The sequence below is a fragment of the Cnephaeus nilssonii genome (genome assembly GCF_951640355.1).
Source record: "Cnephaeus nilssonii genome assembly, chromosome: 12".
Lineage (NCBI taxonomy): Eukaryota > Metazoa > Chordata > Mammalia > Chiroptera > Vespertilionidae > Cnephaeus > Cnephaeus nilssonii.
This window is the reverse complement of record NC_137083.1, coordinates 3,035,596-3,057,128: the sequence shown is the minus strand read 5'-3', so window position 1 is coordinate 3,057,128 and position 21,533 is coordinate 3,035,596. Positions and strand designations below refer to the sequence as shown.

Below are 21,533 nucleotides of genomic sequence, written 5' to 3'. Positions count from 1 at the left end.
GGAATTGTCTTTGATGAGCATGTCCTCCATGTGGGGCGGTCACGGCGCCTTAGCTGAAAGGGCGCCTGAGCCAGTGGAGGCAGGGGGACCCTGGAGAACTGACGTGGAAGGACTGCCCGGCAGGTGGGTGGCGTCCAAGCCCATTTTAAAGGGTCCCCGTTGGCCGGGCTCACTGTGAGGATAGTCTGTGGGTCAGAGGCCTGAACGGGAATGTCCCATCGGACCGTTGTCCTTCTCAGCCGAAAGGCGAGCTACATCCCAGAGACGTCGCTTTCCCTTCCCGTTAACTGCGTCCCTCTCCCGCGGCTAAGCCTCTCCTCCGCCGTGTGGACGAGAGCGGAGGTGCCATCGACGCACGGCAGGCAGAAGCCAGGCCGTGAGCCCCGGCCGGAGGGCTGTGCGAGGGCCGCCTGAGCCTCTACCTGAGGAGGCCTCGCCCCACCCCAGGACGCCCCTGAGCCCCTACTGCTAGTCAGGGGTCGGAGACGGCGGAGAAGGTTCCACAGGATCGAAAGGGCTGTCGAAAAGGGGCCCCAGGCTAACCCGACGAGCTCTGAGGCGGGCGGGGCGGGCCCTACAGACTCGGGGACCAGAGTCACCACACGGAGGCTCTGGTCATAAAGATCCCCACCGAGAGCAGCCATGGCCGCAGTCCCGGCCCAGACCGCGGCTTCCTTGGCGAAGGCCAACCTCCCGCTCCAGCGGGCTGTCCCTCGTCTCTGGTCTGAGACAACGCACCCGGCGACGGAGAGCAATCCTCCTTCCCGGGCCTCCCGGCACCGTCTCCCCCGGAACACGAGCTCAGAGGAGCCCTCACGGCTCTCTGGTTCCCCGAATACCATCTCTAGGGCTGTAAACGTTAATTGTTAACCCCCCCCCGAACCCACAGGAGACAAGCGGTATGTGTCTCCTCATCCGCTCTTGGCTCCAACCCCAGAGATTCCCCGCCCCCTTCGCCCACCGCCCACGGATGCCACGCCACCCTCCTCGCGCCTCTCCTCCGATCCCAGTCTATAAAATAAGCTGCAAAACTGCCACTCTCCGGGGCGTTTTCCCAGTCCCCGGAGATTCTGCTTCCCGGCAATTGTCGTCAGTTTGGCGCAAATAAACTCGTAACGATTCTCAGGGGTGGGGGGGGAGGAGAGGTCTGAACGTTCCTTACGTCCACCAAAGCAAAAACATCATAACCTGCGGAACACTCCGGAGACTCCCCCAGAAAGGAACAGTCCGGAGGTGCCGAGGAACACTGCAGCTATGTGGGGAGCCAGCACAGCAGGCGGGCGACCGTTTCTAGAGTCGCTGGCGCATCGTAGTGGACATTCTAGGCGCCTTTCCAACGTCATTTCAAAGCGAAGAGAACTCGATGGAGCAGAGGGACCGTGAATTTCAGAGTCAGAGGGACAGTGGGCTGGATCCCTGCCCCGCCCCGGGAACCGGACCACATCTCGTTGGGCCTCCATTTCCTCATCGACACGGTGCTGGGCATCACCCCTACCCCCGAGTGTGCGAGGGGCGACCTTGTGCGTAAACCTCGCGGGAGTGAGGTCCCAGCCCTGGAGGGAGAGCAGAATGGCAGAGCCCAGTCTTCCCCGCAGGAGAAGGCCTGGGAGGGACGCAGGCCAACGAGAGGCAGAAGGAAGAAGACACGGAAAGTGACCCTGTGCATGTGGCGATGAAGAAAGTGCAACACGCCAGCGTGCCTCCCGCCCCGGGAAGGGCGGCCCCTGACGGCCAGGCCCGGGGGCGGCGAGAGGACAAAGCAGCGACTCACGTCGAGGATTTCCTTGTTGGCCTTCGGAGACGTGGCTTCCCGCAGTTCCTTGATGGCCACGGGGATTTTAACCTTCTCGCCCTCCGGGATCCAGAGTCCCTGTGACCGAGAGAGAGGGCAGGCGTGAGCGGGCAGGCCTTACCCCATGCCGCGAGGGACTTGGGGAGCGACGCCGTCCGGGAGGGCCAGGGACAAGGCGCTCAGCCCTGCACGGCGAGGCCACCGGTGCCGCGAGTCCCCGAGTCTCAGTGGCTCTTCAGCGGTCACGGTCCACGGATCCGGCGCCATGATTATAAAAGATTTCCCCTCGACAACTTGGGAAACACGTTGGAATTGCCCAAACCCTCCGCAACACCAAGAGTAAACGGCAGACGCAGACGACAGCCGAGGACTCTGGCTCCGCTCCCCCGGAAGGTGGGGGGCTGCCGGCCCGGGCCCCCGGAGCGCCCGCCGTGCCTGGCGCCTCACCTTGTACACGGTGCCGAACGCGCCGGAGCCCAGCACCTTGATCTTCTTGAACTCGGTCTCCTTTAGGATCCGCAGGAGGGCCTGGTTGGGCGCCTCCCCGCTGGGGGTCAGGGGCTCCACGAGCTGTGGAGACAAGGGCGAGTGACACGTGACGGGGTGCTGGCTCCGCCTCCACGCCCCCCGTGGCCCGGGCCAGGTCCTGCCTCGGCACAGAGACCCTGCCGCTCGCTCTGAGGGGCCTCGGGAGGACGCGGTGTCCCTGACCGGGACCGGTCCCGCTCCACAAACGTCACTTCCAGTTCTGTTCCCAGGCCTGTCAGCGGACCTGAGAAGTGTGGGTGAGGAACCTTTTACGGGGGTCATTCTGGTCGCCTGCCGGGCCCCCGGACACCCAAGTGCCAGGATGCTACCAGCTGCCGTGGGGACTCCTCCCGGGGACTCTGGCTTCCGCCTCCGCTGGGCACAGGTGCCGGGCGCGGACCGTCCTGGGGGATGGCAGTGCCAGGAGCACACCGCGGAAAGCAGAGCTCAGAGAGGGACAGGCACCTTCCAGTCCCGTCTCCCGCCCCGGGGCCTCCCCAGGCGCCGCTCAAAGGCTTGCTCCTGCACACGCACACACGCACTGTCCTCTTTTTTTTAAAAAAAGTAAAAACAAATAAATCATCCGAGGGTGTTTTCCCATTGATTTTTAGCGAGAGTGGGAGGGAGGAGGAAGACACCCAGAGAGAAGCGTTGATATATTGGTTGCTTCCCACATGTGCCCATCAGGGCCGGGAATCAGCCTGCAACCGAGGTGCGTGCCCTTGATCGGAATCGAACTGGGGACCCTTCAGGCCAACCCGGCGGGGCCCCAGGTCCTGTCCCTGAAGCAGGCCCGGCAGCTGTCCCTGTGCCGTGCGCTGACCCTAGGAACACGTGTGCTCCCGGGCAGACGCCCCGCGGGTCACTAATGGTAACGGCTTTGGCATCTCAGGGAAGGAAGCGGAATGACACAGGGACATACTTAAACACGGCCTCAGGGGTCCGCGTAGAGGGGCCCCGCCTCCCTCCTGGGTGTGGGGCCCCGGGGCGGCGCAGGGGCGCACTCACCTCCCGCTCCTGCAGCAGCCGGCGCAGCGTGCGCTTGCGGACGATGTGGCGCCGGCGCAGAAACAGGCCCACCCCGAGCGCCACCATCAGCAGCAGGAAGAGGCCGCCCACGATCCCCATGGCGATGGACGGGATCCTGGGCCTGAAGGAGGCGCAGACATGGGGAAGGTCAGGTTGTTGCCAGATGTCATGGCCTTTGCCCTTCACCCATTTCCTGCCTGTGCTGATTGCTGACGGCACTGAACACCCCAGAGAGGCCCTGGCTGCGGCCACTGAAGGCGGGGAGCAGCCGAGGGTCAGGGCAGCGTCCGCACCTCGGTCCCCACCCGCCACCTGGCTGCGTTGCGTTTTTCAAATTGAGGAGGTGTCATCTGGATCTCCCCATATAGTGGTTATACTAGCACATAATTATTTTATTTTATTTTATTTTTAGAGAGAGGGAGGGGGGGAGAGAGAGAGAGAGAGAGAGAGAGAGAGAGAGAGAGAGAGAGAGAAACACTGATCGGCTGCCTCCTGCATGATCCCCACTGGGAATTGAGCCCACAACCTGGGCATGTGTCCTGACCGGGAATTGAACCGGCAACCCAGCAACCTTTAGTGCATAGCACAAGGCCCAACCAACTGAGCCACACTGGCCCAGGGCAATGGTTCTATTTTAATCTGTTGATGAAGAAAAGACATTAATTCAAGAAGTCACTGAGTTCTGGTTTCCAATTGAATTTGTGTCTCCCTGGAGTATCTCTGTGCGTCGGAAGCAGCGCCTCCCGCAGGAAAAACTTCATCTTTCCCGGTGTAAACAAACAGCGAAGATTAGCCAGCGGCAGCGTTTGCACGTACAGTAATGGGACGTCGTCCTTACGAATTTCTCGTAAGTGGGTCAAATGCACTTCGTGAAAGGGATCGTTACACAGGTTCTGCTTAGGAGTACAAGAGCCATCTCCTGCGCCAGACCATCTGCCAGCCACTGCCGTCGGGGTTCACAGTTTTCACTGTTTTGGAGGGAACATGAGAGACACATAGGAACTCATCTGTTACAGAGGACGTGTTCCACGTCGAGCCGTAATGAGGGCGAGCGAATGGCAAGTGAATGGGAAAACTTAGAAGAGTAAATGTAACCAAGAGTGGTGACTGGCTGGTGCCGGTGGGCGTGAGGGAGCCTCGCTGTGGCGGTGCTGACCGGGGACGAGCAGCAGCAGGAGCTGGCTGTGCCCGGCTCGGGGAGAGGTGGGGCCGAAGGGATCTGGATCCCTGCAGCTGCCTCCTGCGTGCCCTGACGTCCCCGGAGAGGAGGAAGGATCCGTTACCACCGCTGATTCTGGGGGAGGAGTCAGCGGCACTGAGAGGGATCCGGAGACAGGACTGGAACCGCAGGGGCTCCTAGCCCGGCTGGGGTGCTCAGCTGGTTGGGCGTCGACCGGGACGTCACCGGTTCGATCCCCAGTCAGGGCACATGCCCGGGTTGCAGCTTGCTCCCCAGCAGGGGGCATGCAGGAGGCAGCCGATGGATGTTTCTCTCTCATCGATGTTTCAACAGGTGGCTGGTGTATCAATCTGATTCCTCTCTAGACCCTGCTCTTTCCTGCTAAGTCCGAACAGGAAGCCCAGCTCTGCTTGTCCCAGTGCCCGTGTCAGCCAGGATGGCAAATGGACCAGAACCGAAATGCTGAGGAGGTCGCGTTGAGAAAGATCAGGGGAGAAATCCCACGCTGGAGCTCTGTCACCGAGCAGAAAGGCCATTCAAACACAGTCTGTGGCAGGGCCAGCTGGGACAGGGTCAGGGAGGAAGGAGGAGAGGCTAGGAGAAGAGGAGCCAGCCACACAGGTGTGACCACAGACAGCAGAGGAAGGACGGAGAAAGGAGTGCTGGGCCTCGAGCACGCACATCCTGCGCCCCCTCTCCAGAGCCTTGGAGGTGGCAGGGGGGCCGGCCGGTAAGAACCTGGCCAGGCAGAGGGGAGCCAGCAGTGCCGCCACGCGTGGCCGCTGCCCATGTTGTGTTTGTGTCATTAGACACACGCGGTCACACTCACCCGCTCGGGCAGCCTTCGAGGCCTGGCCCCGTACAGCTGTGGGGATAAAGGAGACATGCATTTGATCGTTCTCTTCTTCAGCGTGTTTTCTTGAAGAGCTGTTATTCAATCACAAGCCAGCCTCTTTATTCAATCCCAAAGCAATCCTCTCTCTTATCTCAGGGAACCGTGGCACAGGGGGGTTATGTAAGATGCCCAAGGTCGTGATAGCGTAAGTGGCAGAGACTGAGTGTCTGGGACTCATACCTCTGCCCCCCGGCCCCCCCTCCCCCGACTCAGCACAATGAGCGTTCGCTAACAGTTCCAGGTGGAGAAGGGTTAAGCTCCTCTCAAAGCGTTAAAACCACGATGCACCTCAACCTGGGGGCGGCGGTTAACCGTTTATTTCTTACGCGTTGATTCACTCAGCAAATATTTGTGAGTGTCTACTCTGCCACAGGGACTGTTCTAGCACTGGACAAAGCAGAGAGTTTCCGGTCTTGTTACTGAAGTGTTCCCACGATTATTCTGGCGCGGGCACAGCTGTCTCACAGCTGGCTCGAGGGCGCCGAGAGGGCAGGACAGAACCAGGTCCCGGGCCGTGCTGATCGAGGGGGAGCAGGTGAGTGAGGACACGGGCCTCAGAGGCAGGGGAATGGTGGCGATGAGGCCTGCACACCCCGAAAGCGGGGAGCAGGGGGGCTTCCTCCAGGGCCACACGGCTGAGTCACATGGTGACTCTCGAGCAGCCGGGCAACGGGCAGCAACGTGAATGTCAACAGGAAAACAGACATGCCAATTAAATGGGCAAGACCGGCACTTGACAGCCTGGGGAGCGATGGAGTACATTTCAAGTATGGGGAGAGGGCTGGGGGCGCTTGTGTGACACCCCCCGCCGATGACAGACATTTCCTGTCTCCTCCGAGGGCTCTGGGCTCTGGGGACCTGGCAGGACTATGCGCTCATTCCACGGGTCCTGTCTCTGTCTGGTTAGGAGCTGCGGGTATCCCAGCACAGATCCTTCCGATGGACCACTGGAGACCGAGCGGCCGCCCACCACACCTCCCACCAAGCCCCGCCCACCACAAGCCCCGCCCACCACACCTCCCACCAAGCCCCGCCCACCGCACCCTCCCACTGCCTCCTCCCACCAAGCCTCGTCCACCAAGCCCCGCCCACTGCACCCTCCCACTATGCTTCTCCCACCAAGCCACGCCCACCGCATGCCTCCCACTGTGCCCCTCCCACCGTGCCCCTCCCACTGTGCCCCGTCCCACCACAAGCCCCTCCCACTGCGCTCCTCCCACCAAGCCCCGCCCACCGTGCTCCTCCCACCAAGCCCCGCCCATCGCAGCCCTCCCACTGCGCTCCTCCTACCATAAGCCCCGCCCACCACACCCCTCCCACCATAAGCCCCGCCCACTGTTCTCCTCCCACCCAGCCCCGCCCACCACGCTCCTCCCAACGCACCCTCCCACTGCGCTCCTCCTACCATAAGCCCCGCCCACCACGCTCCTCCCACCGCGCCCCGCCCACCATGTCCCGCCCACTGTGCCCCGCCCAACAGCTTGTTCTCGCTGCTGCCTTGCCCTTGGGGACCCCCTGAACCCCTGACTCACTACAAACCTCTTGGAGTGCCGCCTGGGAATTCTGAAGAGGTTTCCAACCTGCCAACTTGCAAGCTAGGAAAGCTCCTGTCCCGGGCATTTCCTCCCCCAGGGCCCGCCGGGCACTCACCCGTAGGTGCAGTTGGGGTGGCACAGGCGGCAGACGTGGCTGGCGTCCGCGAACTTCCAGACCAGCGTGTTGTTCTCGCCCATGACCCCGGCCGGGCAGGTCTGGACGCAGTGAGGGCCGTCGACGTAGTGGGCACACTGCACGCAGCTGTCGGGTCCCTGCAGCGGGGGAGGGGGCGGTCACCGAGGAGGCTCCCCTTTGCCAGATGGGAGTGGCCTTTCCCTTAAATGCGTGTCTTGGGGAAAAGCCCAGCGGTGTAGAAGTGGTTAGCCTGGAAGGCGAGCTCGTCTGTGGCTGTGCTTGAGCCCCGGGCCCTGTTCTCAGCGGAGCACAAAGCCTTTCTGACCGCACACACGTGTACGACAGAACACAGGAGAGACCTGCTTTTCAGCTCATTACACGTCACTATCAGGCTGTGAGCGCCTCTCCTTGTCAGCACAGCCCCGATGGGCCCTCATGTACGTCCCCCCCGGCTGGTCGGGCGGACCTCACACGTGGTGTCTGTGGTTCAGGGAGGCTCGCGGCCGCCAGACCTGCCCAGCAAGTGGCCGGGAACCCACGTCCAGCCAGACCTGAGCAGGAGGCGGCAGCTGAGGGCAGTGCCGCTGCCCAGTTAACCGAGCAACGGGCTCCATTCCGCTCTGGGGTGCTGCGTTCTCACCGGTATTCCTGACAACATCGTTAGCTAGGAAGCTGGATTTTAAATAGTTTCCTAGGGCTTTCTTGAAGAATTCTCCAAAAATGCAACCCCGATATTGCGTAAGAACCTGATGATGTCTGAGTAAAACTAAAGCAGTGATGACCGACGTCAGAAGGGGGGGACATGGGCTGACCCCACACCGGGCCCCGCAGGCTTCCTGCTTTGTGGGGACACGGCTGGGTATGAGGGCCTGGGCAGGAGAGGGGGCTGCCTGGGCCGGCGGGTGTGAGGACTCGGCTCTGTCGGAGCCCCGCCCCAGCCCGAGGTCGCACGGCCTCTCGTCTGGGGCGTGGGCTGGGTGCTGTCCTCAGCAGCCGTGCGACAGGGGCCCCGGTGGGGGCGACCCCTGAGGCGTCGCCCTGTGGCGTGCGGGGGAATGGCATGGAGCGAGGTCCTTACGCGTCCCGTGCAGGTCACGTTCATGGGCTGGGGCAGGCACTCGGGGTGGCACTGGATGCACTCGGCGTTCTCCACGAACTCCCTGGGCTCGCTGCGGGGGAGGGGGGGAAGGACAGTGGTCAGCGCCCCCCTGGGGACCCGCGGCGGGACGCTGGCGGCTGCGGCTGTGAGCCGGTCTGTCTGAAAAGCCGGGTGACGCGAACCACCTCTCAGCAGCGCCCAGCGGTTCTAGGGAAAAGCCACACAGGCAGGGGCGGGGCGACCCTGTAATATAATAACCAGACTCTGACCGCACCCCCATGACCCTCACTCAGCACCCACACCTCTGCCGAGCTTCTCCTAGAGGCGCCGCCAGCAAGGGAAGAGAAAGAGCCCCCGAGGATTCCCGGGGTGCGGGGGGCCGCAGAGCCCCACAGGGGACGGAGGAAGGCCCCTTCCCATCGGCCATGGTTAGGCCCAAACAGCAAGAACAAAGCTGGGGGGGCGGGGGAGGATTTTGCTGGTCAGATCGTCACCACTCCTCAAAGATGCGCCATCAACGCGGAGCAAGAGGCTGGGGCCCATCGAGAAGACCTGGGGGGAGGGGGGGACGCTGAGAAGACTGACATCTGCCTGGGGGCGCCCTACGGCCTCACTGGGCGTGAACAGGAGCGGTGACACCCGAAAACGTGTCCCGAGAGTCCCCCTCAGGCACTTGGCATCGGTTAAACCCGACGTGCCACCTTCGCTGGTTTCTGGGCTTCTGCCCGGGGCTGCCACGCCCCGGAAGGGGCCCGTCTTACAAAGCGGCCGGTGCGGCTGGGCCCCGGGCGCTGTATGGGAAAGACCCGGCACCCCCACGCGCTTGTTTTCATTACTTTGCCTTAAAAAAATTTATTTTAGCCCTGGCTGGCGTGGCCAAGTGGTTAGAGTGTCAGCCTGTACACCAGAGGCTCACAGGTTCGATTCCCGGTCAAGGGCATGTACCTGGGTTGCAGGTCCGATCCCCTCTGATCCCCGGCCCAGTTGGGTACATGTGGGAGGCAACCAACCCAGGTGTCTGTCACGTGGATGTGTGTTTTTTTTTCTCTCTCTCTCCCTCGGCTCTCTCTAAAAATCAATGGGAAAAATATCCTCACTCCTCAAGCGAGGATTAAAAGTTTTTATTTTATATTTTTATTGATTTTTAGAGAGAGAGGAAGGGAGAGGAAGAGAGGAACATGGATGTGAGGGCAAAACACGAAGCGGCTGCCTCCTGCACGCCCTGGACTGGGGATCAAGTCCACAACCCAGACATGTGCCCTGACCGGGGATTGACCCGGCGACCTTTCCGTGCAGGGACGATGCCCAACCCACTGGGCCACACCAGCCAGGGCGATGACCTTGTCTTGTTAAAGAGAAGTGAAAACTGAAAACAGGAGCTGAGGGTCTCCTGTGGCATTAAGGAGTGCGCCAACAGTTCCCGCTACTTCGCATGCCGGTCACTCCGTTAGGGGGAGGGACTGTCAGCCGACGGCTCCTACAGAAATGACCCTGACCTTGCCATCCTGCTCCGGAATATCTCTGGGTCCATGCTGTGGGCCCGGCAGTGAAATAAGAAGGGTGATTTCCCTCTTACAAAATTTCCCTTTTTCTTTAAAATTTTAAAAAATTGCCCTGCCACCCAGCCAGCATGGCTCAGGAGTTGAGTGTTGACCTATGAACCAGGAGGTCATGGTTCGATTCCCGGTCAGGGCACATGCCTGGATTGTGGGCTCCATCCCCAGTGTGGGGTGTGCAGGAGGCAGCTGATCCATGCTTCTCTCTCATCATGGATGTTTCTCTCTCTCTCCCTTTCCCTTCCTCTCGGAAATCAATAAAATATATATTTAAAAAGTGGCCCCTGCCGAGCTCTGTTCTTCAATTTTACTTTCTCATCTAAAGATTCGCATCAATGTCAAGATTCCCATAGAATCGAGGGGCTGTGATAGTACTGAGGGTAAGTAAACGCAGAGCCGTTAAACGGCTGTCTGTCTCTTTGGCCACGGTTCTCTGTAGAGCTACGTGCACCACTCAGTGTTTCTTGAACAGAACACACCCACGAGCCAGGGGATGGCATCTGCGTTGACACGGTCTGACGCACCAGCGATGGTGCACCGAGGGACAGACCGCGCGGCCACGGTCTCGGCCAGATGAACCGCTGGTGAGCGATCTGTCTGGGGAACTTTGTGCAGCTGAGGCCCGTGGTCGGCAAACTGCGGCTCGCGAGCCACGTGCGGCTCTTTGGCCCCTTGAGTGTGGCTCTTCCACAAAATACCACGGCCTGGGCGAGTCTATGTTGAAGAAGTGGCGTTAGAAGAAGTTTCAGTTTAAAAAATGTGGCTCTCCAAAGAAATGTCAATCGTTGTCCTGTTGGTATTTGGCTCTGTGGACTGATGAGTTTGCCGACCACTGGCTTAGACAAATGTAAGGTTTGTCCAGAAAAAGAGACGCTATAAATTCTTAGGCTGGATTAAGCCGGGAGAAGAGTTTGTCCATTTCTGTCCGGGACGAACAGTTGCTAACGAACAAACAACAAAACGAAGGAAAAGGGCCAGAGGGACAGGTCCCCGGGGAGTGGCGCTGGCCCTGGACGCGCCCTCCCCGGTCGCAGCGCTCACCCCTCCAGCAGGTGGCACTGCTCCACGCACTCCCGCTCGCGGCTGACGTTCCGGCAGGCCACGCAGTCCCTGGGCGCCGGGCCCCAGCAGCCCTCGGGCGAGCACAGCGGGTGGCAGACGCGGCCTCGGGCCTCTGGGGAGACAGGGCACCACGGTCAGGGCAGAGGGGCCAGGGACGACTGGGACCGCGCCCAGTGCGGGGCCGGGTCCCGCTGACGGACACGCCGGGGCCCCCGAGAGAAGCCGTGACCCACCACAGCCCCCGGAGGCCGACTGCGACGGGGCCTCTTCCCCTCGGGGTGCCCAGGGCGCCACGCGGGGCCTGGGTGGGCTTTGCGATTAATGTCGCAGCGGAGGGACGGTGGGACGGTGGGACGGTGCCGTGGGCGCCCAGCATCTACACGGGGATTTCCCTTCGTTCTCGCCAGAGCGTGACGGTCTCCATGGCGTGGGTGAGGGGCCAGAGTCCAGAGATGGGGGAAATGGGTGACCGTCTCAAGCCTGGAAGGACCGGGCCAGGATGGGGGGGCAGGTCTGCTTCCCAGCGGCCGGGTCTGGGCACGGGGCTGCCACCTGCCCAGCTTCACAGGCGCGCTGGCCCTGGCGCAGGGAGGAGACGGCACGGTGACAGGCTCACTCCCCGGCATGCACACGGGCATGTGCGTGCGTGTGCGTGCATGTGTGCATGTGTGCACACGGGTGCGTGCATGTGCATGCATGTGTGTGCGCGCGTGCACACAGGTGCGTGTGCATGTGAGCACGCATGTGTATGCGTGTGTGCATGTACGTGTGTGCATGTACGTGTGTGTGCGTGCGTGTATGCATTAGCTAGAGCCATCGGAGACTGAAATGAGCAGGGGGTCGATAGCTAAAATGCGATCTCATCAACACTGAACCGACTGCCGTGCACTGCAAACAGCGGGTAGCCTGGACCTCAAGGCCACCTCGTCCTGGAAAAGGAGAGCGCTTCAAAGCAACCCTGCTGAGCGCCACACGGACGCCCCAGTAGGAGCCGTGGCCTGCTTCTCGCTGGCTGCTCAGGGAGAGGAAAGGCATTCCGTGTTTGGGAACGGCCCTCGGGGTGTTCTACGTCAACACGCACGGAGCCCCGGGCCCGGCCTCCCGCCGGAGGCCACTCACTGCACTCTCTCGAGTCCTTGTTGCTCTGGATCTTGGTTTTCTGGCTCGTGGTCCCGAAGAGCTTCCTCCAGGCGATGGTGTCCGCGTAGCACAGGTTGCGGTTGTTGGAGATGATCACGTCCCCGTCACTGATCTCCCGCAAGGAGCGCAGCCCCAGGGACGTGATGTCCAGCCCCACGACAGCGAGGGAGAAGCGGCCGCTGCGTCGGAGAGAGGAAACGGCACCGTGAGACCCACCGAGCAGGGCGTCGCTGCGCGGTGACTGGGCTCCCGGGCCCTTCAGATTCACCGCGTCCCGTGACCGCCGGCCCCAGCACCAGGCATGTATTGTAACTGGAAACCTGCAGGTGGCCCGGCCGCGGGGCGCAGGGGCTGAGCGTCAACCTAGGAACCAGGAGGTCACGGTTCCATTCCTGGCCAAGGGCACACGCCGGGGTTGTGGGCTCCATCCCCAGTGGGGGGCGTGCAGGAGGCAGCCGACCCACGATTCTCTCCCATCATGGATGTTTCTGTCCCTCTCCCTTCCTCCCTGAAATCAATAAAGACATATTAATAGAAAAAACCTGCAAGTGTTTCCTGGAGAGACCCTCCAGGGGAAAGCTAGCTTCCTGGCCCTGAGTCTCCTCAATCCCGGGGGCGAGCCAGGGGCTGAAGGCAGGTCTCAATGCATTACCCACCTGCTGCCTGTTTACTTTGCTGGGCACTGAGGTGTTCTAACCTCTCAAACATCCCAATAGGCCTCCAAAGCACAGGTTCATTTCCCCACCCGTCTATCCGGCCACCCCGCCGCTGAACAAACATTTGAGGTGGCGTGTGACTAATCCTATGTGGGCTGTGCGTGTATTTCCTACTCTCAGGGAGCCCCCCTTTTCCCCAGCGGGGGTGCAATCACAGAGCAGATTGTTTTACCCAGCACCGTGAGTCTGGTGAGTGGGGGGGGAGCGCGGGAGGCCACAGGGCAGGCCATCTGAGCACGCCCGGGAAAGCCTGTGCGGGGGGGATTCCTGGAAGAGCTGTGGGCGGATGGGGCGGACCGGGGAGCAGTGCACCCCGATGGTGCTGTCGCTCAGGGCGATGAAGACAGCCATCAGGGGCTGGTGACGTGACGCAGGCGAAGGGGCGGGAAGCCAGGGCCGGCGGGAGGGGCGGGAGGCCAGCAGGCGTGTGGCAGGTGCCGAGGGCCACACGCTGCTCCGGGGGCAGAAAGGGGGCGGCAGGGAGGCCGGAGACGGGCCTGGGGCGGGGGCGGGGCTGGAGCACAGAAGCCCTGATGCACGGAGGAGCTCAGGGTGTTGTGGTGACGGGGAACCGCAGGAAAGGAGGCGGGTCTGCGATCCCTGTCGCGATGGCCCGCGGTGGCCCGAACTTGCAACCCTTCCTCTGTCCCCCGTCCCCGGTGACCGGCTCCTCCAGGGGTCCGAGGCTCCGCACTGTCACGGTGTCCGAGGACGGCTGACACTCAGTGTCACGTTGTGCTGGTTCCAGGCGCCCAGCACGCGGTTAGACAGTCACATACTTCATGACAGTGCTCCCCGGGATGGGCCGCACCCGCCTGCCACCACCCACCGTTCCCACAACACGCTGACACGTTCCCTGTGCGGCACGCTACATCCCCGTCTCTCCCATCACGGGAACACGCCAGCCCTCCACACAGAGCCCGCGCGTCCTTCTCCAGCGTGCCCAGGCCGTGACCGGGAAGGAGACGGGGCCTGTGGCAGACACCGTGCAGGGACCACGGGGACATGGCAGCCAAACGCAAGGTGGGCCCTGGCTGGCGTGCCCAGTGCTAGAGCATGGGCCGTGCACCGAAGGGTCCTGGGTTCGATGCCCGGTCAAGGGCGCGTGCCTAAGCTGTGGGTTCCCCCCCTGGGCCAGGTGGGGCGCATGTGAGAGGCAACCAGCCGCTGTGTCTCCCTCACATTAATGTTTCTCTCTCTCTCTCCCTCTCCTTCCCTTCCACTCTCTTAAAAAAAATCAAAGGGAGAAATATCACTGGGCAAGGATTAACAACTGAGGCGGGTTGGAGCCCGGCTCACACAGGAGACAGAGAAGGCGTTCGCGCAGCAGCCGGCGAGCCCTGAACAGGTGTCCTTCCGCTGACCGGCCCGGGCACCAGCACCAGCACCCGTCCGCTCGGTGCCGCCCAGGAGCCCGGGTGGAGGGCACGGCCAGGCCCTGCGGCATGGGCAGTGCTGACGCGCATCTTATTTCACACACACACACACACACACACACACACACACACACACACGGGCCGGCAGGGCTCGGCACTCACTGCTGCTTGGTCCGGCCCCGGATGATCTCCAGGTTCTCGAAGGCGTGCAGGTCCGTCCTGTTCTCCGGCCAGGCCTGGATCAGCAGGAAGCCTGCGGGCGGGTGGGCGGGCGCGCTCAGAATGCCTTCCTGGCCGGGACGCCAGGCAGGGCGCTCCGTCGCGGCGCAAGCAGGACCCGGGGCGCTGGATCCGATTCCCCCTCCCGTCCTCCCGGAGCTGTGCCCCCCGTGCGGGTGCCAGCCTAGGCGCGCCTGCCTCCCCCAGTCCCCGCGGCCCCCCGCCCCGTGCTGCCCCTGGGCTGCCCTGGGCGCGGCCCCACCTGTTATCTCCTTCACGGTCCTCAGGATGTCCAGCTCCCTCGGGTCCAGGGGCGGCGTGTGGGTGAAGGAGTCCCTGAAACAGGCGGACAAAGGTCACTCCTCGCCGCTCGCTGCCTGTGCGGAGCGGGGCTACGGCCAGCGGCTCCCCCGGGACTCACCCCTCAGAGGCGATACCCGCCCCCCCCCGACTCACCCCTCAGAGGTCCCCCCCCCGATTCACCCCTCAGAGGCGATACCCCCCACCCCCCTAGTACTCACCCCTTGAAGGCGGCTCCCCGCCCCCTGACTCACCCCTCAGAGACAATACCCCCCCAACTCACCCCTCAGAGGCGATACCCCCCCCAGATTCACCCCTCAGAGACAATACCCCCTACCCCCCGGGACTCACCCTCAGAGGCAGCCCCTCCCCGGGACTCACCCCTCAGAGGCGATACCCCCCACCCCACCAGGACTCACCCCTTGAAGGTGGCCCCCTGCCCCCAACTCACCCCTTGAAGGCCACGGGCAGGATGTGCAGGTCCCCGCTGATGGTGGTGCAGTTGCGGAAGTGCCTGATGTTGGTGGCGTTGATGGACAGGGTGTCTTTAAACTCCCCGATCCCTATCCCGTTACACACTGTGGAGAGAGGGACACGTAACCCCGTTCACGCCTGAGCACCTGAGCAGGGCGGGGCCCAGGTGGAGGGGCGAGGCGGGAGCGAAGCCGTGAGACTGTCACTGCCCGACCATCGCTCATTCACTCAGCAAACACTGGTGGGGGTCCCGGAGCCGCGGCGGGTTCGGGGACAGAGGTCAGAGGACACGCGGTCACTGGACGGTGTCCCCTCCTCGTTGTCTCCCACGGGGACCAGGGACTAACGGCAGGGGGATCCCCGCCCTCCTTCGTCAGCGCCAGCCTGTGCGGGGCTCCCACCGGTACCGACCACACCTCCCCCTTCCCACCCCCCTGCGCCGGCTGTGGCCTTGTCTTCCGTCTTAGAGAGAACACACACACGTTTTTTTAATCAAAAAGCAACACGTAGTCCAGCTGGTGTGGCTCAGTGGTTGAGCATTGACCTATGAACCAGGAGGTCAGGGTTCGATTCCCGGTCAGGGCACATGCCTGGGTTGTGGGCTCCATCCCCAGCGTGGGGCGTGCAGGAGGCAGCCGATTAACGGTTCTTTCTCATCATGGATGCTTCTCTCTCTCTCTCTCTCCCTTCCTCTCTGAAATCAATTTAAAAAATAATAAAAGATCCGTGAATTTGTGCGCAGGGCCCATGGATGCTGCTGTACAATGATCGCACTGTTTCCGGGGAATTGCGTGAAAATGTACAGAATAAAAGACGAAGTAGGGGGTCGGCAGACATAGACTGGCCTGGAGGGTACTCCAGGGGCAGGGCACGGAATAAAGGGAGGCAGGGCCTGCTGAGCCGGAGGGAGAGGAGGGAGGCACTGGAGTCTCTCCCGGGGCCGTGAGGAGCCGGGCGGGGCCGAGCACCCGCCCAGGCCCGGGACGCCGGGTCCCCACGCTGCGCCCACGCGGGCTCCCACCTTTGCGACACGGCCCTTCGCACTTCTTGCACTTGCGGACGCCGTCTTCCTCCACCTCGCGGCTGTCGGAGCTGCAGGCCCGCACGCAGGAGCCGTGGTCCGTCACCACGTAGTTCCCTGGGGGGCGGAGGGGAGGGGGGCGGTGTGAACGCGGCACCAGGTGTCTGGGGGGTCGTGTCCTCTGAATCGCGGCAATGAACGGGCCGTCGCCCTCTCGTGTTGTTTATTTTAAGGACAAAGCAGGGCAGGCTGCAGCCTGAACACGGATCGCGCTCAAGAGCTCCCATCGCTTCCCGGACCCGATGGCAAACAGACCCTCCTCCCAGGCGGGGACGTGCGGGAGCAAACCCCGCCCCCCCTCCGGCTTAGAGCACTCTTCCCGGCTCTTTTTTCAAGTTTTACACCTCCAGGACTTATGATCGAAGCTTGAATCTTTATTAAAAATACGTGAGCCCAGCCGGTGTGGCTCAGAGGTTGAGCGTGGACCTAGGAGTCAGGGCACACGCCCGGGTGTGGGCTCGATCCCCAATAGGGGGCGTGCAGGAGGCAGCCGATCCATGATTCTCTCTCATCATGGATGTTTCTGTCCCTCGCTCCCTCTCCCTTCCTCTCTGACATCAAGAAAAATATATTAAAAAAAACACGCGAGCCTGAACAATGACTCCTCCCCGCTCAACACGCTGCCCCGAGGCTGGGTCACTCCCGGCTGTGGCCACCTCACAGCCCCTGTGCCCGGCGGGGCCTCGGGCAGCTGGCCCGGTACTCCGTCCCCTCCTGCCCCCCGCCCCCCACAGTGCATACGGGGCTCAGCCACACACACATCATTCTCTCCGGAGCCTCTGCCCGCTCGGGCCCAGGCAGACCCCCCGCCTCCCGGCCCCGGTCACCCTCCGGGGCGTCTGCTGTGCCCTGGGCTCTGCGTGCCCTCTGACTGCCCCCCTCGTCAGCCTCTCTCAGGACCGTGCCCGGGGCATCGGGATGGACACGTCCTCCTCGTCGCCATCCCCACCACGGCCAGCACTGCCCCCCGCCCCCCGTGTGTTTTCTCCTGCGTCGCGGGAGGACTCACGGGGACATTTCTTCACGCAGGTGGCGCCGAAGCTGTATTTGCCGTCCGGGTTGACGTCCATCTGGTAGGTGGTGGGGTTGTACAGCATGAGCGGCGGGCACGTGTCCTTGCAGGTGGCGCCGTCCCGGAACCTGCGGCAGACCTGCGCCGAGAGCCACGAAGACGGAATCCGGTGAAACGGAGCTGAGCGGCCTCCCAGAGCAGCCGCCTGCTTGTCCCGGACCTCGGACCTCGGACATCAGACCTCGGAAATGTTAAACGGGCGCAACAACCTTTGGGCCGAAAGCAACATTGTTTCCCGGAGCGCTGAGAGCGGGGACATCGGGGAAGTAGTGGCTGACAATTAGAAACATTGTTCCGAGTTCGTGTCACTGTGTCAGCCAATAGCAGCCCTCCTGCTCTGGATGGAGCTGTTTCCCTCTCGTAAAACCCATGGCTAGCTCTCCTCCTGGGACACTGTCTGGGCTCCTGACCGAATCAGTGCTTCCCAAATCAATCTCTCTCTCTCTCTCTCTCTCTCTCTCTCTCTCTCTCTCTCTTTCTCTCGTTGCCTCTCACTTGAGTCCTTTCATTTCTGCCGACCTGCGCAGGTGAGCTGAGCAGGGACCGTGTGGGTTCTGTTCAGGGGCTCGATTAGAGCAGGACGATCCGGCAGCGCGCTGGCGGCCCAGCTGGAAAGACCTTTCTAGAAGCATGGCCTTCCTTAAGCACACGTCCCGACTAGGACGCTGTGTGAACTGTGGCGAGAGGAAACACCTCTCTCTCTCCATCAACGGACAGAACGACAAAGAGCCGCACACAGGGCGGGACCACGAGGGGGTTCTGCTCACAGTCCATTCACACCGCCGCCTTCACAGAGGACACTGGGGGGTGCCGTCCGGGGGGTGCTGCCCGCAGCCGGGGCCCCCGCCTGGAAAGCAAGCCGCCTGCAAGGACCAGGCGGGGCTCACACCGGCCACCCCGGGTCTCAGGACTTCCGAGGCGCTCACCATCGGGGGCAGCTGCATGGGCCCCATCGCCCCCCGGGCAGCACGGATTTCGCTAGAGCTCCCTGCAGTCCCAGGGACAGACGTGAGCACCCCAGGACGCCCTGCGTGGGGGTGCGGGCAACCTCTGAGCCCTCGGCCCACTCCGAGTCTGCGGCTCATTCCCCTTAAGGGTAGACAGCACGCGTTTAGTATTCGGTGCTCAGCCTGCGCCCGGGCCGAGCACGCATGCCGTACGCTGTGGGCCACGTGGGCCGTTTAGCAGGGAGGCGCTCTCCGTCCACCCCCGTCCGACCAGGAGCCAGGGCACAGGGTCACAGCGCTGCCCAAGGGCACAGGGAGCGGGGAGGCAGGACGCTGACAGAGGCCCTGGTCCCGGGGAGGGCGGCGTCCTGCCCATGACCCCGACGGCCCTCCGCACACCTCGGCCACGGAAGCGCCCACGGGGCTGGTGGGGGCGGGTGGGGGCCGTGCCCGGCAGCCCGGCGGGACCCGGGGCGGAGGGCGGGTCTTACCAGGCAGTCGCTCTCGCGGGGCCCGGTGCAGCCGGCGGCACACTGGTTGTGGCAGCAGTCGCTCGGGGACTTGCCCCGGCAGCGGCCGGAGCACTGCTGGGCGCAGATGGTCTTGGTCACTGAGAAGGAGCACAGGCCACCGTGAGCCGGGGGGTGAGGTGGGGGCGTCGCCTCCCAGGGACCCCGAGCACTCGCACACGGAGGGGTGGGGTGGGGGGTGCGCCTCCCAGGGACCCCGAGCACTCGCACACGGGGGTGAGGTGGGGGGGGGGGGAGTGATCAGGGAGGGACCTAGTTCAAGCTCCCAGGCTCTTCCGTTCTGTCAGACTAAATCCAGTCATGACTGTTCTGACAGCGCCTCAATCTCCCTTGTTATTATTAAATATATTTTTATTGATATCAGAGAGGAAGGGAGAGGGAGAGAATCAATGATGAGAGAGAATCATTGATCGGCTGCCTCCTGCACGCCTCACACTGGGGACTGAGCCCACAACCCGGGCATGTGCCTTGACCAGGAATCAAACCTGGGACCCTTCAGTCTACAGGCTGACGCTCTATCCACTGAGCCACACCGGTTAGGGCTCCCTTACTATTTTCTGTGACTCCTCACCCAGGAGAGTTTCCCATTGCTTTTTAGAGAGAGTGGAAGGGAGAGACAGAGAGAGACACAGCGACTGGTTGCCTCCTGCACGCCCCTGACCACGGCTGGGGAGCGAGCCTGCAACGGAGGTACGAGGTGCCCTTGACTGGAATCGAACCCAGGACCCTTCAGTGCATGGACCGAAGCTCTAGCCACTGAGCCACACCAGCCAGGGCTTCCTGTGGGCTTGCACTCACTGAGGAGAACTGACCAGGTGAGTCTAGTCCTCCAGACCCGCTAAGCCATTAGCTGCCAGTTAGGACCGGGCTCCGGTGGTGGGAAAGCACATACAAATGGCCCAAAAGACAGCCAGGGCGCCGTGGTGGGAACACGTAAGAATCACGTGACGGTCAGACGCTGTTATGGACGGACGGCCAGCTGGTCGGTGACAGGTCCCCCGGTCCCTGGCCGTCGGTGCGCCTACACTCGGATCCCCCAGAACCCACCCTGAAAGAGTCGCTCGGACTTCTCGGCAGGTGGTCCCAGAGCCGGGGGGCGGGGAGGGCGGGCCGAGCAGCCTCCGTTCCCAGGAAGCCCCGCCGGGCACTGTCCGGGGGGGACCGGCGTCGCGCTGGCTCTCGCTCGTTTATGGCCGCCTGGCTCACGTGCCCACAGGAGCCGGCCGGCTTCCCGCGGGAGGCGGGCAGCACTGGCGTTCACTGGGTGCTCCCGTCTGGCCTTCCGACCAGGAGTGACTTTTAGGCCCGGCCGGTGGGCTCCGTGGCTGAGCATCAACCCTGAACCGGGAGGTCACGGTTCGATGGCCGGTCAGGGCACATGCCCGGGTTGCGGGCTTGATCCCCAGTGTGGGGCGTGCAGGAGGCAGCCGATCCATGATCCTCTCTCATCGTTGGTGTTTCTGTCTCTCTCCCTCCCTCTCCCTTCCTCTCTGAACTCAATAAAACGTATTAAAAATTGTCAGAGGCATTAAAACACCACGGACTGCGGGGCCCGCACACGCGGGGGAGGAGGCCCACACCCGCCGACCCTCCGCTCGCTCGGGACTCACGTTGCTGGCAGTTCTCCTGGCCCGCAGCCCAGCAGCTTCCGTTGGGGCAGCTCGGGTCGCACGTCCGGCCTACGGCACAAACCGGGAGTTAGACGCCACCTCGGCCAGGGGAGCGACGAGAAGAGAGCGATGGCGCCTTCCCGGGCCGGAGCAAAGCCGCGGCCTCACGCGGGGAGCGGCCTCCGCGTGTCCGATGCTCCGCCGGCCGGTCGGGCTGGTCTGTGCGCAGCGACTCCCAGGAAAATAAGAGCCGCACCGGCTCGGCCTCGAGGCACACCCCGGCCTGGACACGGGCAGAGCGGGCCGCACGCAGGCCCGGACACTGGGCTCAGTGCGCTCCGGGCCCGTTTCCCTCGGGCTCAGGCCCGGAGAAGCCCCAGCGTCCCCGCGAGGTTAGGGTCATCTGCCCCGGGGCGGTGGGGGTGTCAGCAGGCGCTGGCTGCAGCCTCGTCCTGCCCCCCGTGGGTGACGGATGGTCAGCTGCCGGGGAGCTGGATTTGTAAGTAAAAGCTCCGGACTCAGCCAGAGAGGGGCACGGAGTCCTCTCCACGGCGAGGTGTCCGCGGGAGCATTGCTCTGTCCACAGCCCCAACCTCAGCTGCTCCTCGCCCGCTGTAGGCGGAAACCTTCCCGCTGACCAGTCAGCGCCTGCGGCTTCACCCGCGACGGCCAAGCACCCCCCCAGCGGGAGGCCCGCTCTCGTCAGCTGCGCCGCGTGGGGGTCAGCACCCAGGGCTCGAGGACCCCGCGTTCCAGCTGCGGCGAGAGCAGGCTGCCCACCGGCTCTGGTCATAGGAGGTCGGCCCTGCTGTCGTGTGTCCCTGCAAATCCCCCGCCCCCCGCCTCCCCAAGGGCTCAGGGGTGCCTTGTCCCCCACAGTCAGCAGCAGCTTTGTCTCTGGCAGAACTCAGATCTCAGACAGAAGCTGGTGATCACCACGTGACCGCCGGCCCAGGACCCCGCTCCTGTGACTGTGTTTTCACAGCCGCCCCCGAGGCGGAGGGCGTGAACGCAGTGCGCGTGCCACTTACAATCAGGAGAGACGGCGAGGCTGCACCTGAACGCACAGAGCTGTGCACGGAGAAGAGAGAGGGCCCGAGGCAGCCAGACGGAGGCCGAGAGACCCAGACAGACAGACAGAGGCCGAGAGACCCGGACAGACAGACGGAGGCGGAGAGACCCGGACAGACAGACCCAGACAGACAGACGGAGGCAGAGAGACCCGGACAGACAGACGGAGGCCAAGACCCAGACAG

General features: G+C 63.1%; 1 protein-coding gene across 1 annotated transcript in view; it reads right to left on the bottom strand.

Annotated features, from left to right (window-relative positions):
- EGFR (epidermal growth factor receptor) overlaps positions 1-21,533 on the bottom strand; it is a 119,786-nt gene that overhangs the window by 20,951 nt on the left and 77,302 nt on the right. The window contains exons 5-19 of the mRNA XM_079785579.1: positions 20,278-20,346; positions 18,629-18,747; positions 17,128-17,269; positions 16,059-16,175; positions 15,015-15,141; positions 14,526-14,599; positions 14,207-14,297; positions 11,932-12,131; positions 10,792-10,924; positions 8,174-8,264; positions 7,075-7,232; positions 5,359-5,394; positions 3,329-3,470; positions 2,240-2,362; positions 1,772-1,870 (exon numbers count right to left, since the gene is read on the bottom strand). Coding sequence (XP_079641705.1) covers positions 1,772-1,870; positions 2,240-2,362; positions 3,329-3,470; positions 5,359-5,394; positions 7,075-7,232; positions 8,174-8,264; positions 10,792-10,924; positions 11,932-12,131; positions 14,207-14,297; positions 14,526-14,599; positions 15,015-15,141; positions 16,059-16,175; positions 17,128-17,269; positions 18,629-18,747; positions 20,278-20,346 — 1,721 coding nt within the window. The remainder of the gene's footprint in view (positions 1-1,771; positions 1,871-2,239; positions 2,363-3,328; positions 3,471-5,358; positions 5,395-7,074; positions 7,233-8,173; positions 8,265-10,791; positions 10,925-11,931; positions 12,132-14,206; positions 14,298-14,525; positions 14,600-15,014; positions 15,142-16,058; positions 16,176-17,127; positions 17,270-18,628; positions 18,748-20,277; positions 20,347-21,533) is intronic.